This window comes from Gorilla gorilla, chromosome 19 (genome assembly GCF_029281585.2).
Source record: "Gorilla gorilla gorilla isolate KB3781 chromosome 19, NHGRI_mGorGor1-v2.1_pri, whole genome shotgun sequence".
Taxonomy (NCBI): domain Eukaryota; kingdom Metazoa; phylum Chordata; class Mammalia; order Primates; family Hominidae; genus Gorilla; species Gorilla gorilla.
Genome location: NC_073243.2, coordinates 49,592,418 through 49,608,772, shown reverse-complemented (window position 1 = coordinate 49,608,772; position 16,355 = coordinate 49,592,418). Strand labels below are relative to the sequence as shown.

At 37.4% G+C, this 16,355-nt stretch overlaps 1 protein-coding gene across 3 annotated transcripts in view; it reads right to left on the bottom strand.

The window, feature by feature from the left end:
* Nucleotides 1–1,040: 1,040 nt before the first annotated feature.
* DEPDC1B (DEP domain containing 1B) overlaps nucleotides 1,041–16,355 on the bottom strand; it is a 110,112-nt gene continuing 94,797 nt past the window's right edge. For all 3 annotated transcript variants that reach the window (XM_019013690.3, XM_055367860.2, XM_063700734.1), the window contains 4 exons: nucleotides 9,822–9,988; nucleotides 7,516–7,692; nucleotides 3,202–3,387; nucleotides 1,041–2,043 (listed from right to left, as the gene is read on the bottom strand). In XM_019013690.3, coding sequence (XP_018869235.1) covers nucleotides 1,882–2,043; nucleotides 3,202–3,387; nucleotides 7,516–7,692; nucleotides 9,822–9,988 — 692 coding nt within the window. In that variant the 3' untranslated portion in view covers nucleotides 1,041–1,881. The remainder of the gene's footprint in view (nucleotides 2,044–3,201; nucleotides 3,388–7,515; nucleotides 7,693–9,821; nucleotides 9,989–16,355) is intronic.

Genomic DNA, 16,355 nt, shown 5'->3' with positions numbered 1-16,355 from the left:
CAAATTGATTTATACATATAATACAATCAAAATTAAAAAAAAAAAAACTCAACAGGGTGAGTGTGTGTCTCTGTATGTGTGTGTGTGTGTAGGCTTGACAATCTGATACCAACATTTGTACAAAGATGAAAAAGTCAAAAAAATGGAAAAAAATGTTCAGCCATATTAATAATCATGGAAATGCAAAATAAAACCATAATCAGACACTATTAATAACCACCACATTGACAACATTTCAAACTCTGACGATAGCAAGTTTCGGTGAGGATATTAAACAAAAGGAGTTCTCATAACTGTTAATGGGAGTGTTAATTGGGACAACCACTTTGGATAACTGCTATTATCTATTCATCAATTTCACACTTAATTGGTGCTTATGTTTTATGATCTCTCCATAAATGTTATATATTTTTTAAAAAGTAATCTTAAAAAAAAAAGGAAAGAAAACAACCACATATACTTCCAAAGACAAGCAATAGGAAAAGAGATTCTGAAAAATAAACTCTACCTTGGAGTGAAAATAGAGCAGAAAGAATTATTCTTGGCTCTAAACAGAATGCCAAAGTCTGAGAATGAATCCTGAAACACTAAAAATCTCCCATTACATTATGTATTTGGAATGTAAGGTGGTACCCAAACCAATAGGAATACTTTGGTCCATTTTTAAAAGCAAAATCTGCATCAGATGTAGGAGGTATTTTGCTACAAGAGAACAGGAGCAAATCTTAAGTGCAAGGAAAAATCAGTCCAAGGAGTACTGTAAGCCAATTAGTGGGTGTTGCTCTCAGCTTTCTGGGTAATTGCGCTCAGAGGAAGACTTTCAGATGCTCCATAATCCAAGTGCACCACAATTTTACAAAAGGACAAAGCAATGCTAAAAATTTGGCAAAGTGCTCACCTAAAGACCAGTCAGTACAAAAGCCCAAATCTTACTTTTCATTTTCTCATAGAAATAAATGACTGATGAAGACCATTGGCAAAGGCATTTGAGGATGCTCTCTAACTGATCTAAATAAATGCCAAAAAAGAAACACGAGGTATGGCATTTTTAAAAAAAATAAGTTTATTTACATTTCACTTACTTTCAAAAGGATGAAAATATATTTATAAAGGAAGTAGTCTCATTTTATTTAACCCATTTGCGTTTGACTTAGAATCAGAGGTCTAAGGATACCCAAAGAATTTATCCAGTTCAACTTTCCATTTTTAGCTAAGACTGAAATTATACCATTGCAGGCAGATGAAAATCTACTCCACTTATAGGTAAACATCAACTAATATATATGTTATAAAAACACTAGCTTTAGTAAAATCTGTCATACCATCCAATAAATCTGCAATAAAAGACATAGCTATCACAATATAAGACATTAAAAAATTTATGTGCAGCAATAAAAACTGGAATTTATACAGGAGAAATGATAATTGGCTACTAAGTCAATAGCATCACAGTAACAGTACCCAGTGTCTTTCTTATTCAAGTATACACACTATTTTTAAGACTTAAAATTAAGTCTTAAGGCTATAATAAAGATATCAGTAGCTAGGATGTATATACACAATTATTTAATAAACACCACGAAAAAGAAAGCAAAGAGATAAAAATACCCTTAAATTCTGTAGCAATTACAAACGTGTTAACATTATCACTATATATTTGACTCATAAATTTTAACCAATTTATACACTTTAAAAATAGCATTGAGTTTTATAAAAATACTAATGGCCAAACATTTTTAAAAACTAAGGCAATCTTTATCTGTATTTCAGTAGTCTTTGTTTTATGCTTTTCTTTCTTCCACCACCAAAGTCTTTCTCCTAACTACCATTCACTCAAAACAACAACAGTGGTCTCTAGTGCCTGTTGCTGTGGAAGTATTATTACATTCGAAAACTTCTAGTTCTTTGAAATGGTTGGAAAGGCTTCTTTAGTGCCCACATTAGCAGCTGTGGTTTCGGTTTGGGTTTTTCAGGAAACAGAAGTGCTTCACTTTCTGGTGTAGGAAATCGTTCTTGATAGACTTCAGGATAGGATTTCTGAAACTAAAAAAATGAATGGTCCAAGAAGAGTAAAAAAAGACACATAAAAGCCAATAAAATTTGGCAGCCAAATTTTAAGAGTTTCTGAGCCTGTATTTTCCTGTTTTTGTTTATTTTTGTTAAAACATTTCATTCCAATTTCTATAGAGCTAATCCATCTTTCCTTTGATCTAAGCTTCAAATAAGTTCCCTTTTTAATCATGTTTCTGAAAATTCCCCCCACTGCCAACTATGAATAGACCTCACTTTTTATATATTCACAAGTAACTCTGACTTCAAAATAACTTCTGTTCTACACAGTTAAATAAAATTTTGGCCCAATTACATTTCATCATTTCTCTGTTTCTCCAACTCAGCCCCACCAGCTTCTGCTCAAATGGAAGAGGGAATATTCTGGTGTATATTACTTTGTGAAAAGCTTAAAAGAGAGGCAGTACACTTTCTGTTGATCTTTACCACTAAACTCTCCTCCAAAATTACTCTGAGAATAATATGATCAGAAGCCCAGAACTCTGGTGCTCTGTGTGTAATCCCACATGTACGGTGTTTCCTGAATCCAACTATGTAGAGTTCAGTCTTTAAAAACAAAAACCACTCACCTGATCATGGATCAACCTTTATGAATAGTCAAAAGTAACATATTGTGAATTAAAAACGATTCGCTGGAACCCTAAGCTGTGTTCCCTAACATAAGAGGAACTAAAAACTTGTACTGATACCTGAGGCAAGAAACTAATTTGATAGTGGCTATCTAAAACCAACGGCTTTTAAACTCTAAACATTTTACACCTGTGAATTCCATCTGATTTGCCTTTTGAAAACGTGAAAAGAAATCCACCCTCACTGATAGCTTCTGAGATTAAAGAAGATGCTCTGCTAATTCACATCATGCCACATACCAAAACAAAGGACAAATATTAGAGAATAGCTCCATAAATGAAGAGTTTGGCAATGGTAACAGATTTACACTGAAGAATAAAGATCTAGGAAACTGACCACAAGTGTGTAAATCAGTGAGACTTCTAGAATGTATGAACTAATATACTTAGAAAACTGCTATGGCTCAGAAGATGAGATTTACATGAAGCCTATTAAAATTAAAAACAAAACATAAAAACAGTAGGGAGGAGAAAAAATGGCTTATAAAGAATATCCTTTTACCTGCTTCAGTTTCTTCTTTTTCTCTTTGTTGGAGAGTTTGGCATCTGTTATGACTTCCTCCAACAAGGCTGCCAGAGGTTCCTGAGAGCCGTATGATCTTTGATATTCAAATTCCTCTGGACTAATTTGACGGCAAAATGATGGAGCAGATAAAGTGATATCCATATCAGCTCCTGGGTATTTTATCTGAGGCAAAAGGATTAGTAGTGAAAGAATATAGCATATTTTCAAATAAAATATAAGAATTAGTTTAGATCAAATACAGGATATCTCCTTGTACTGTAGCGATGCCATGTTAATCCTTAAAATTTGATTGGGGGAAACTCTATATTGAAAAGTAAAAGTATTTCCATAACTTCAAAATATTATTATTTAAAGCCACGGTTTTAAATTAGATTTTTACCTCTGTAAACCCAAGAGCCATTTCAATAACAAAAAAACCTTGTGCCCTCATTGGGAACAGGCCCCAAAACTGGCCATAAACAAAATCTCTGCAGCACTCTGACATGCTCGTGATGGCCTTGATGCCCATGCTGGAAGGTTGTCAGTTTACAGGAATGAGGGCAAGGAACACCTGGCCCACCCAGGGCGGAAAACCGCTTAAGGCATTCTTAAACCACAAACAATAGCATGAGCGATCTGTGCCTTAAAGACATGTTCATGCTGCAAATAACTAGCCAGAGCTATTCCCTTTATTTCGGCCCACCCCTTTATTTCCCATAAGGAATACTTTTAGTAAATCTTATGACTGGCTTGCTGTCAATAAATATGTGGGTAAATCTCTGTTCAAAGCTCTCAGCTCTGAAGGCTGTAAGACCCCTGATTTCCCACTCCACATTCTATATTTGTGTGTGTGTGTCTTTAATTCCTCTAGGGCCACTGGGTTAGGGTCTCCACGACTGAGCTGGTCTCGGCATTCCCTCTTTTAACAAGATCTGAAATTCAAGCATAAATTAAACACATTGACTAAAATGATTCAGAACACTGATAATGTTGGATATCCACTGGAACTATCCAGGCGCCTTCCCACATCTGAAGAGTGTGATTCTCAATGCCTTGGGGATGGTAGTGGCACGCATTTAGCTAAGCTTTTAGGAAGAGACGGGTACTACAATCATTTCCTAACATCTTACCCATGAGAATCAAGTAAAACAACAAAGGTGCAGACATTGCAGAAGGGATAAGGGAGAAGAGAGAAATAAGAGGAAAAAGGAAACCAAGGCCTGTGAATAAATGAACATACATTAAAAATATTTAATTTCAGAGCCTGGAGTCCTTTGAAATAGAAGGTTGCAGATGAGGATCATAGAAGGCTTGTGTCAAAAACATTGCCTACCTAATAATGTATCCCAGGGTCAGCCCTGAAACTGTCCTAAAACAATCACTGGAATAATCCAAGCAACACTGCATTTTCAGAGAAGCACTCCCCTAAATGTGATACAGTGTAGAGGCTTAGGAGCCTAATCAAAAGAACAAAGATCTATAGGTTCTGAGTGCTGAATGGAACAGGTGCTTGGCAATTCTAATATGTACTTGCAAGAGAGAAAAGGTAACTGGACAAATGAATCACTACTGATTTTATTCAGAGCACACTGCAGTGTCTCTTAACAAGATCATGTTTACCTGCAGTTAAATTAATCACCATAGCTCAGCCTTCTGAACTTCAAGTAATAGCAAAGGGCTCACAAGGCTAAGTTACTACAATATATGCCTGTGCTATGCATGTGAATACACAAACCTAGCAAGCATACAGGGCAACACAGTTATTGCTTGATATTGTTTGGCTGTGTCCTCACCCAAATCTCATCTTGAAATGTAGTTCCCATAATCCCCTTGCTGTGGGAGATGGGAGGTAACTGAATCACAGGGTGGTTCCCCCCATGCTGTTCTTATGATAATGAGTGAGTTCTCATGAGATCTGATGGTTTTATGAGGGGCTTTTCTCCCTTTTGCTCGGTGCTTCTCTCTCCTGCTGCCTCATGAAGAAGGATGTGTTTGCTTCCCCTTCTGCCATGATTGTAAGTTTCCTGGGGCCTCCCCAGCCATGCTGAACTCTGAGTCAATTAAACCTCTTTCCTTTACAAATTACCCAGTCTTGGGTATGTCTTTATTAGCAGCATGAGAACAGACTAATACACTGCTATAACATTTCCTCGCAGAAACTTGGTGAAGTATTTCTGTTCGTTTTTATTTTCTTTAGGTTTAGCTCATAAAAATATCAGAGGAAAAAAATTAAACTAAAACAGCAGTTAAAATTACACTTTTCACCCATGCAAGTGGCAAAGATATATACAAGTGTTAATGATAATATCCAAAGTAGGCAAAGGGGCAAAGAAATGAACACTCTCTTATACCACTGACAGAAATGTACATTGAAATGATCATTCTAAATTTGGCAATATGCTATAGATACTTAAAATATGTTCATGGCCTTTGGCCAAGCAATGCTGCCCCTAGGAGTTTATTCTTAAAAAATAATCACAGATTAGCCAAAAAAAATCTACCTTTAAAAATATTTACTGCTATATTGCTTCCAAAATGGGGGAAAGCATGAAAACAATCTAAATACCAACCAAAAAGTATCATTTAAATAAATTATGGTATATCCATATTATGGAATACTATGTTGCCAATAATATTATTATGGAATAATATAACAATAATGATGATACCAACAACAAAGGCAGCTACTAATTGTAGGTTTACAATGTGATAAACATTACTGTGAGCATTTCACATGTATTAAGCCCACATGTATTTTAATCACATGTTTTAATTCCCCAGAAAAACTCTATGAGGTAAATATCAACTACTATTATTCCCATTTTACAGATGAGAAAAAGAAATGTTGGGACAGATGTTGAAGCAGAGACATGTTATATAATTTGCCTAAGGTCACACAGCTAACAAAAGGCATGTCATGAATTCAAAGGCTCCTGAGTCTGTGCTCTTGGCCATTCTCATGCCAATCAACAATATTTAATGACGGGGGAATTTTTTTCTCATTGTTAAGAGAATGTAAGTGGCAGGAAGGGAGGCAGGCAGGAAGGGAGGCAGGCAAGAAGGAAGCAGGGAAGGCGGGAAGGAGGGAAGGAAGGAAGGGAGGGTGGGGAGGGAAGAGAGAGGGAAGAAAGTAAGGTAGGCATGGACATAGACAGCAGACAGACACAGAAAAAAAAATCTGAAAGACTGTAATACTGACTATGAACATTTTAGTGTAACTCTGATACTTTTTGGTGTGTTTTTTCTATATTTCCCAAGTTTCTTCAATGTGTTAGGTTGATAATTGCAAAAAAATAGAAAAAATTTTAATTTTAAAATTGCCTTCTAGAAACAGCTGGACAATTAATTATTTTTGGAATACCTCAGAAGGAGGCAGTTCACTGGTCCTTGATTGTGGTGCCTCAAAAAGATCTCAAATGAGAAGAGGTCCAATCAGTCAGAAGGAGTCAAGTGGACCTTCTGCCTGCCTTTACCAGGTTTCTGCTCCCACAGGGTGACATACAAACCCCACTTTGGGGTCCACACGATAATAATATATTATACTTCTTTTGCATTGTTTTTATATAACCACCATGACAACAGCAGCAGCTACCTTTCAAAGAATACCTGACATATGTCAGAAATTCATCCTAGGAATTGTAAAGTATAGTGTTCTAATCTTCACAACTTTATAAAGAAAGAATAGCCCATTTTAACGCCTGAGGAAAGAAAGTAAAATCCAAAGAGGTTAAGGGACTTGCCCAGAGTCACACGACAGAAAGGATACAGCTAGGAATTTGGCCCGGGTTTCATGGCTCTCATGCCAGTGTTCTTCTACTGTACTAGGATTTTTAGACAGGCAATATGGAATGATAGTTTAGAGCACTGATTACAGAGGCTGACTGCATCAGTCAGAATTCTGGCTCTGTGGCCTTAAGCGAAGTTATTTAAGTTCTTTGTGCCTTAGCTTTTTCATGCAAAAAGTGGGAATATTAAACTAGGTCACAGGGCAATTATGAATCAAGACACTTACTGCACATAAAATCATTTCCATCAGTAGGTATATGTAGATTCTAAACAAACTCATTCAAGGAATTAGCAATAAAAAATATGCCTCATGGATTGATACAACAAAACCAAATGTGCATTCTGTAAACTTTTCAATGATAATACAAACACATGCAGGGGATTACTATGTGCCAAGACCTGTTGTAAGTACTTTATAAACATTAATTCACTTAATCCTCATAATAAAATGCCCCAAGAAGCCTAGCAAGCTTACGTGACTTTATATTGCCAATTTCAAAGAACTGATAATATCCTCTCCTTTACCTGGACTCTTCGTAGATGAGCCACACGCTCCTCTATAGAGGTCTGCAAAGCCAAAGGAACTTTCAGAATTTCCTGGTAATTGTCCATCAGAAACGTTACCAATCTAGCAGCTAATAACTCATCCAAGTCCACTTCATCCTTGGAACACAAGATGCAACGGGAAAACGTCTGAACCATCTAAAAAAAGAGCGGGGTGGGGGGTAAACGCAGATGAGTATTTTTCTGAACTGAGTCCAATCTAATTTGCAAAAGGCAAATATGAGAAATGGTCTAAGGCACAGGGTGCATATTCTACCAAGAGTACCCAGCCATCTCAGATGGGTTGACGGTCTCAACAACCAGAACAAACAAAATGTGCATCTTCCTGTTAAGAGACTGCAGAGAGATGCTTATCTGAGCAATTTTTAAACCTCCTTTTACACATGATTTTAAATATACATATATATATATACACACATACACACATATAAATATATGAAAACAAATTTTGAAAATCATTATCACCATGACTTGAATCATGTAGCACTACTAAGTTCAAAGCACTTTATAGCCATTTAGTCAATTATTATTTATCCTAATTTCATTATTGATTTGTTTTAAACCGCTAACACAGTCCACATGCCTCAACCATTACATCTTTTCCTAGTTAGCTTATTTTCTCTAGGATTTTCGATGTATATTTGACAATCATCTTTGAACAAAGCCATGGGACTTTTCAAGAAGTACATTAAGTGATGAGACTCTCTTTGAGGCAAGCAGAAATGCAAAATATATTATAGCATCAATGTAATAATTTCCATAGAATTGAAATTAACTTTTTTTTTTTTTTTTTTTTTTTTGACGGAGTCTCGCTCTGTAACCTATGCTGGAGTGCAATGGTGTGATCTTGGCTCACTGCAACCTCCGCCTCCCAGGTTCAAGCAATTCTCCTGCCCCAGCCTCCAGAGTAGCGGGGATTACAGGCACCTGCCACCATGCCCAGCTAATTTTTGTAATTTTAATAGAGACGGGGTTTCACCATGTTGGTCAGGCTGGTCTAGAACTCCTGACCTCAGGTGATCCACCTGCCTCGGCCTCCCAAAGTGCTGGGATTACAGGAGTGAGCCACCACACCCAGCCTAACTACTCCATTCTTAATACTGTTCTTTGGACTGGCTTTTGTTTTGTTTTATTTTTTCCTACTACTTTTATTGCTGACAATCTTCCTTCAAAATCTTTAAGCAAAAAATCATGTAATTCTGCTTAGTAACACTTCATTAACACACTGCAAATGATCTTCACTTACATTTACATGTACAGAGAGACACACAGGCAGAGAATTTTTTGCCTGGAGACCATGGACCCCAGGGACTCTGTGATCACCTTGAAACTGCATGCAAAGTTTTGCACGTGTATTTTATATGCAGAATAGATATAAAGTTTTCTTCAGCTTTTCAAAAAGGTCTATTAGCCTCTCTAACCATCCACTCACTCCAAAAAAATATAGAGATCAAGAATCCTACTGGGCACTAAGTGCTCCTCTGATCTCACTCTATTACTTCTAAAACTGGGCCAGTGAATCCCCAGGGAGTACACAGTGTTTTAGCAGGATATGGAAAGCACATACATTCCACTGAAGCACCAGTTTTGCTCAAAGACATTTTTTGAGGAAAATTAAGAGATTTTGCTAGTAAGTAAATTCTAAAATAAACTCTCTTTAAAAACATATGCCAATAGAACCAGAGATTAGATGGTAGGTACCACAGGCTGGGGGATACAGGGGCATGGAAATAGAAGATGTTGGTCAAAGGGTACAAAGATCCAGTGAGACAGGAGGAGCAAGTCTTAATGCTCTAGTGCACAGCACGGTGACGACAATTATAATAATATATTGTATATTTCAAAATTGCAAAAAGAATAGATTTTTAATGATCTCATTACAAAAAAATGATAAGTTGGTATGGTAATGAATCTGCTAACTAGCTTGATTGACTCTTTCTATAATGTATACATAAATTAAAACATCACAGTGTTACCATAAATATAGGCAATTATTATTTGTCAAGAATAAATTTAAAATAATTTTAAGTGGGAGAACAGGATGTAGCAGATCTCTCTACAGAGTCTGCCCCTACTCAAGTCTCCATTTCTCATTATGTTCTTTAAGACACTTAGAACAAAAGCACGACACAAGTCTGGGTGGACACTGACTGTGGCTCTTTTAAGCAAGCCTGCTTTGTACTTCCCTCTGATCACCCAAACTAATACACCTTACTCAGTCGACTTTCATTCCAAAAAGTCATATCTGATGTTAAAAATCAACCTACCAGTGTTCGGGTACCAAAGCCATCACACAGGGGTGGCATCTCTTTGTTTAAGCAAATCCTTGCCATCATCCTCATCAATAGCTGTAACTTTCTCCTATTTTCAGGAGGTAGGAGAAGGCAGCAAATCTGAAATGCTTCAACTGCCACTTTCTCCTTCTGTAACAAACCTGATTTAGAAAAAAAAAGATGTTATCTTTCAACACCTATAGCCTAGTAGATTCTATATGGTCGTATTTGAACAAAATATATATTAGTAAAATTACATAAAATATTTTCACATATTCAACTATACTGGGTCAACTGAATATAGATCCATTGTCACTCACAAATCACTATAGAAAATACAAACCATCAACCAGGCATGACAAATATATAGAACCAAATACAGCCATTTTCTCCTCCCATACACTAGACAGATATATCTCAATTTTCATAGCACTCTTTCCCGAACCAGGAGCAGCCAGGCTAACACTATCCTAACCCTCAACACTCACGTTGTTAATAAGTCCAAAATAGCAAGAACGTGAACGTGTCATCACTCCCCTGAATTCTCCCCTCTGTATTATTTCCTCATTATCAGCAGGCTCACCACCTTGCATGACTCTCAGTGACTAAATACAGGACTGATGCCCACATAGTCAGTCCACTGCCAAATGGCTCCCCTTCTTTCTAAATAATGCCTTTCAAATAACCCTTCTTTCCACTTAGGCTATGTTTCTTAGTTAAGTGTGCTGATTCAATCATGTTATATGCCATCCTTCCTCATCTCAGGTATGATTTTGCTAAAAGTTAGGATATTCTAGCCAGGCACAGTGGCTCACGCCTGTAATCTCAGCACTTTGAGATGCTGAGATGGGAGGATCACTTGAGGCCAGGAATTTGAGACCAGCCTGGGCAACATAGTGAGAACCCATTTCTACAAAAAAAAAAAAGAAAAAAAAATTTAATTAGCTGCCATGGTGGCACACGCCAGTAGTCCTAGCTATTCAGGAGGCTGAAGGAGGAGAACTGTTTGAGCCCAGGAGTTTGAGGTTACAGTGAGCCATAATGGCACCAGCCTGGGCAACACAGCAAGACCGTGTCTCTTTTTTTTTTTTTTAAAGGATATTATAATATTGCTCTCTTTTTTACTATATTTGTCCCTGAACATACTTATATCCAAGCCCTCTAATGAGGTAAAACTGCTTCTATCAGTTTATCTGTCCTATATCCAACCATTTCAAGTTACCACTAGTCTTTGGAAGGCAAAAAACATCTTTTACATTGAATAAGTATTTACTGACCATCTACAATATACAAGAACTGCACTAGATCCCAGAAATACAAAGATATACCAGGCCTCTTCCTTTGAAGAGCTTATGCACTGTGAGGAGAAACCCATAAACAAATAAGTGACAAATGAAAAGCAATGCAAGAAATATCTGCAAGGGCCACAGGAGGGGAACTATAAGCCACTCAGTATGACATGCAGTTATGAGGGGAATGACTTGGTAGAAGTAAAGCTAGAAAGATCAACAGAGATGAGGTCTCAGAAGGCCCTGACTGCCAGAGGAAGGAGATTGGGTTTGATCCCAAAGGCAGTGGATGTGCATGGACGGGAAAGGAGGGCAGAAGACAGATCTTTTCTAGACCAAGTGCTGATCCTAGACGTACTCAGGAATGCTGTTGATTATATCACTATCATCTGTGTAGACCTGTTTTCAATTCCACATCATCAAATCATGGAAAGAAAAAAGGTTTACAATAATATTTTAATATATTCTTTCATTTACCCAACAAATATTTATGAAGCCCCACCTGTATTCCAAGAACTGTATTAGGAGGGGATATGCAGTGAGGAATAAAGCAAAATCCCTGTGTGATCTCATGGAGCTTGTTTTCCAGAAGATAAAAAGCAAAAAGATATAGAAATACAAGGTCAGGCGGAAAGATGCTATGGAGAAAAATACACTGGAGAGGAGCTGGGGAGTGAGGAGATATGCTCCAAAAAAAACACTTCTATCATTTTCAGGAAGGCCCTCTCTAAGGAGGTAACATGTGAGCAGAGATCCAAAGGAAATGAGAGCAAGCCAGGGAAATACTGCAGAGACAAACTTTCAAGGTGGAGGGAACGGCAATTACAAACATTGCAGTGTGAGAGCATGCTGGGAGTGTGTGACGTACAGGAATGCGTCCAGCATCAAGAGATAGTGTGTGTAAGGAAAATACAAGTCAGAAATCAGGTTAGAGAGGCAGCCAAGGGGTGGATCATGCAGAACTTTGTAGGCTATATCATTAAAGACTGAGGGGTTCATTATAAATGACCTGAGAAACCACTGGTGGGTTCTGAACAGAGGAGTCACTTGATCTGAATTGCTTTTTACTGTGGCACCTGTATAGCAAATAGACTGCAAGGGGAAAGCAGGGAAAAAGGAAGACACACAGCATGCTGATGGTCTGAATGGGGATGTAGCGGTTGAACTGGTAATAACTAGTTAAATTCTCTTTCTCCACAAAGCCATCTAGTTTTTCTGTAAAGCCTTCTATCTCATTGTCCCACAAATCCCTTCTTTTTCCAAATTAAAAATCCCTTTGCAAAGGCAGATTTCACCTTATCCTTACTGCATTGTATCTACATTGCTTTATGAATGAGACTACAAGCTAACCGAAAGCATAATGCATTTATTTTGGCAAGCCACATTTCCTAGTATAATACAAGGCAAACAGATAAACACTCAAATACCTATTTATCAATAGACATTATATTATATTATATTATATTATATTATGTTAATTATTAGCCAGTATTATATGGCTACTAAATGATCATTTTTGAAGTTATGAAACAATATTAGTAGTACAATATTTTAAAAAATAATAAAAGCATGCTGATTATAAAGCCTTTATGAAAAATAATGTATTAAAAAAGAAATATATTTTAAAATTAAGAGTACCTCAGGGCTGTAAAATAATCAGAATTTTATAAAAGAAATTTAAAAATTTCTTTGTGAGGATGCTATTAAACAAATATGTAAAAATTATATCCATTATATCTTTTCAAAAAATTATTACTAAATTCTAAACAACCAGTTGCCTGCCAAACTTAGAGTAGATAATAATTTCAGACTTTATGAAAATTAAATGAGGCTAGGCATGGTGGCTTACACCTATAATCTCAGCATTTTGGGAGGCCAAGATGGAAGGATCACCTGAGGCCAGGAGCTTAAGACCAGCCTGGACAACATAGCAAAATCCCATCCCTACAAAAACATTAAAAAATTAGATAGGCATAGTGGTGCATGCTTGTGGTCCTAGCTACTCAGAAGACTGAGGCAAGAGGATCACTTGAGCCTATGAGTTTGAGTCTGCAGTGAGCTATGATTGCACACTGCACTCCAGCCTGGGCAAAAGAGCAATACCCTGGGAAAGGAAAAGGAAAGGAAAAGGGAGAAAGAAAGAAAAAGCAAAAAAGAAATCAAGCAAGAAGGCATAGGTAAATTCATCTCAGGAATTTATCTACAGAAACCTACATACTGGGTGATAAGCGACCATCCTTGACTCATAAACATCCCAATAACTCAACCTTCCTGTGAGACCAGGGCCTCCCTTTTCCTCCCTCCTGTCACTGATCCCAGCTGGGACTCCTCTACAATTTCTTCCAACTGTCAACCTTCCTATTTCCTGTGAAAACAGAAGCCTATGCTACTATCTCTTCCTCCTTTAAATCCATAATCATTCCCCAAGATCATCCTCCTGCTTCTAGCAGTGGAGGAGCCACTATCAGTATCTTTAATGGAAGGAAGTCTCTGCTGCACAATATTGGATAATGTGGAAGGAGAGGGAGTTGCTTACTCCCAAAGCTAAAACAGCAGCATGAAAGGATGAGGTTCCTGTCACCTGCAGCTGGAGCATGGAATACAGTTTACCAGACTGGCGAGAAAACCCACTGTAAGGACTGGTTAGGTCTATAACACTACTAGATTTGAACCACAGTTAAGCTACATAATGAATTAAGTAGGACTCTGTAAGTTGATCTTGTAATTTAGCTATCTTTTATAGCAAAGTTCTGAGTAGTGGGGAGAGAGGAGAAGAGCAGAACACTTGTTCCAAGCTACCTGCTTGGAAAGGCTTCGGACAAAACCTATTATTTTGACATAATTTATGAGATAAAATTGAAAAATTAATTCATTTCTCCCTCCAAAGAGGTATAAAATCGGTATGCCCAATTCCATTTACCTGCTTACTTTTTTCCAAGTATACATTACTACCACCTAATATACTACAGAATTTACTTATTATGTTATCTGCCATTGTTTCCCCTCTGCCCTACTGGAATGTAAGCTCCACAGGGTAGGGGTTCTTATCACTTTCGTTCGTTGATATGCCTCCCATGGCTAGAAAAATACCTGGTACATCATAGGTACCAACACATTTCTGTGTAAAGAATGAATGAATGAATGATATGAATGAATGAATACATGAATGAAGGATAAGAATGACCCATCTCTTATTGGGATTGTAGCCAGAATATCTGGATTAAATCCCAGCTCTCACCGATTGTGGACAAGTCAACCTTCATAAATCAGAAAATGTTGTCAATAGTCATAAAACCAAATCAATGTACTACACTGGGTATCCATGGGCTATATAGAGGAGTCAAGTGAACTAAAAGTTTCAGTGGCATCAATCATAGCTACTACTATCTTAAAGCATTAAAACTAACATCAGGAGGAAGATACAACATGAATCACATACAACTTTGGCTAGATTTTCTTTAAAATCTGGTTAAGAAATATATTGTGCACTAATAGATAAGATTAAATTTGGCTCTGGGCCTCACAACAATAGCAGGTAAAATTCCACAATGTCCCAACACAAGCATATTATTGAATAATAAATCATTTAATTATACCCTCCTAAACCCTAATTACCTAAACATTTGTAGAACCACATTACATAGTATGGAAGAAGATATAAACTTATGTAAACATCATCCACATATTATGTTTTTGTAAAATTCACCATGTGTAATTCAGAAAGCCTCTGTCACAGTTATTACTCTGTGAGTCACTGGAAGATTTTCAGGCTTGCATTATTATTACATACAAAAAGATATGTCTCATTCCCTGGTGTTAGAAGGTCCTAAACAACTCAAACTTTTTTGATTTTTCAGCTGAAAGTTTGTAGATGTTTTTGTTAGCTTCAGTGAGAGAACTATCTTTGCAGTTGCCATTTGATAGTTGGCTCCTTGTTATACATTACCGAAGTCTTTATTGGAGTCACCTATTAATATACAGGTATAACCTCGTTTTACTGCACTTCCCTTTAGTTGCTTTGCAGATATTATGTTTTTTACAAATTGAAGTTTTGTGGCAACCCTGTGTTAAGCAAGGCTATCACCACCATTTTTCCAACAACATGTGCTCACACCATGTCTCTGTATCACATTTTGGTAATTCAGAATATTTCAATTTTTTAATTATTATTTTATCTATTATTTTGACCTACGATCAACAAGTAATCTTTGCTGTTACTGCTGTAAGTGTTTGGGGGAACCACACAATATGCCCATAAGACTGTGAACTTAATCAACCAATGTGTGTGTTCTGACTGCTCCACCAACAGGTGGTTCCCCTGTCTCTCTCCCTCTCTTTGGGCCTCTATTCCCTCAGACACAACAATATTGAAATTGGGCCAATTAATAACCCTACAATGGCCTCTAAGTGTTCAAGTGAAAGAAGAGTCGCACATCTGTCACCTCAAATCAAAAGAAACTATTGACCTTAGTAAGGGTGGCAGGTCAAAAGCTGAGAGAAGTCACAAGCTAGGCCTCTGGTGCCAAACAGCCAAGTTATGAATGCAAAGAAAAGTTCTTGAAAGAGACTAAAGTGCCACTCCAGTGAGCACACAAATGATAAAGCAGTGAAACAGCTGTGTTGCTGATAGGGAGAAAGTTTGAGTGGCCTAGATAGAAGATCCAACCAATCACAACATTTCTTTAAGCCCCACCCTAACCTAGAGCAAAGTCCTAACTCTTCAATTCTATAAAGGCTGAGGGAGGTGGGGAAACTACAGAAGAAAACTTGGAATCTAGCAGAGGCTGGTTTATGAGGTTTGAGGAAAGAGGCTGTCTTCATAACATAAAAGTGCAAGGTGAAGCAGCAAGGGTTAATGTAGAAGCTGCAGCAAGTTATCTAGAAAATCTAGCTAAGATCATGATGAAAGTGGCTACATTAAACAACAGATTTCCAATGTAGACAAAACAGCCTTTAATGGGAAAAGATGCCATCTAGGACATTTGTAACTAGAAGGGAGAAGTCAATATTTGGCTTCAAAGCTTGAAAGACAGGCTGGCTCTCTTGTTAGGGGCTAATACAGCTGGTGACTTGAAGTTGAAACCAGTGCTCCTTTACCATTCCAAAAATCCTAGGGCCCTTAAGAATTATGCTACATCTGGCTGGGTGCAGTGGCTTATGCCTGTAATCCTAGCACTTTGGGAGGCTGAGGTGAGTGGATCACCTGAGGTCAGGAGCTCAAGTCCAGCCTGGCCAACAT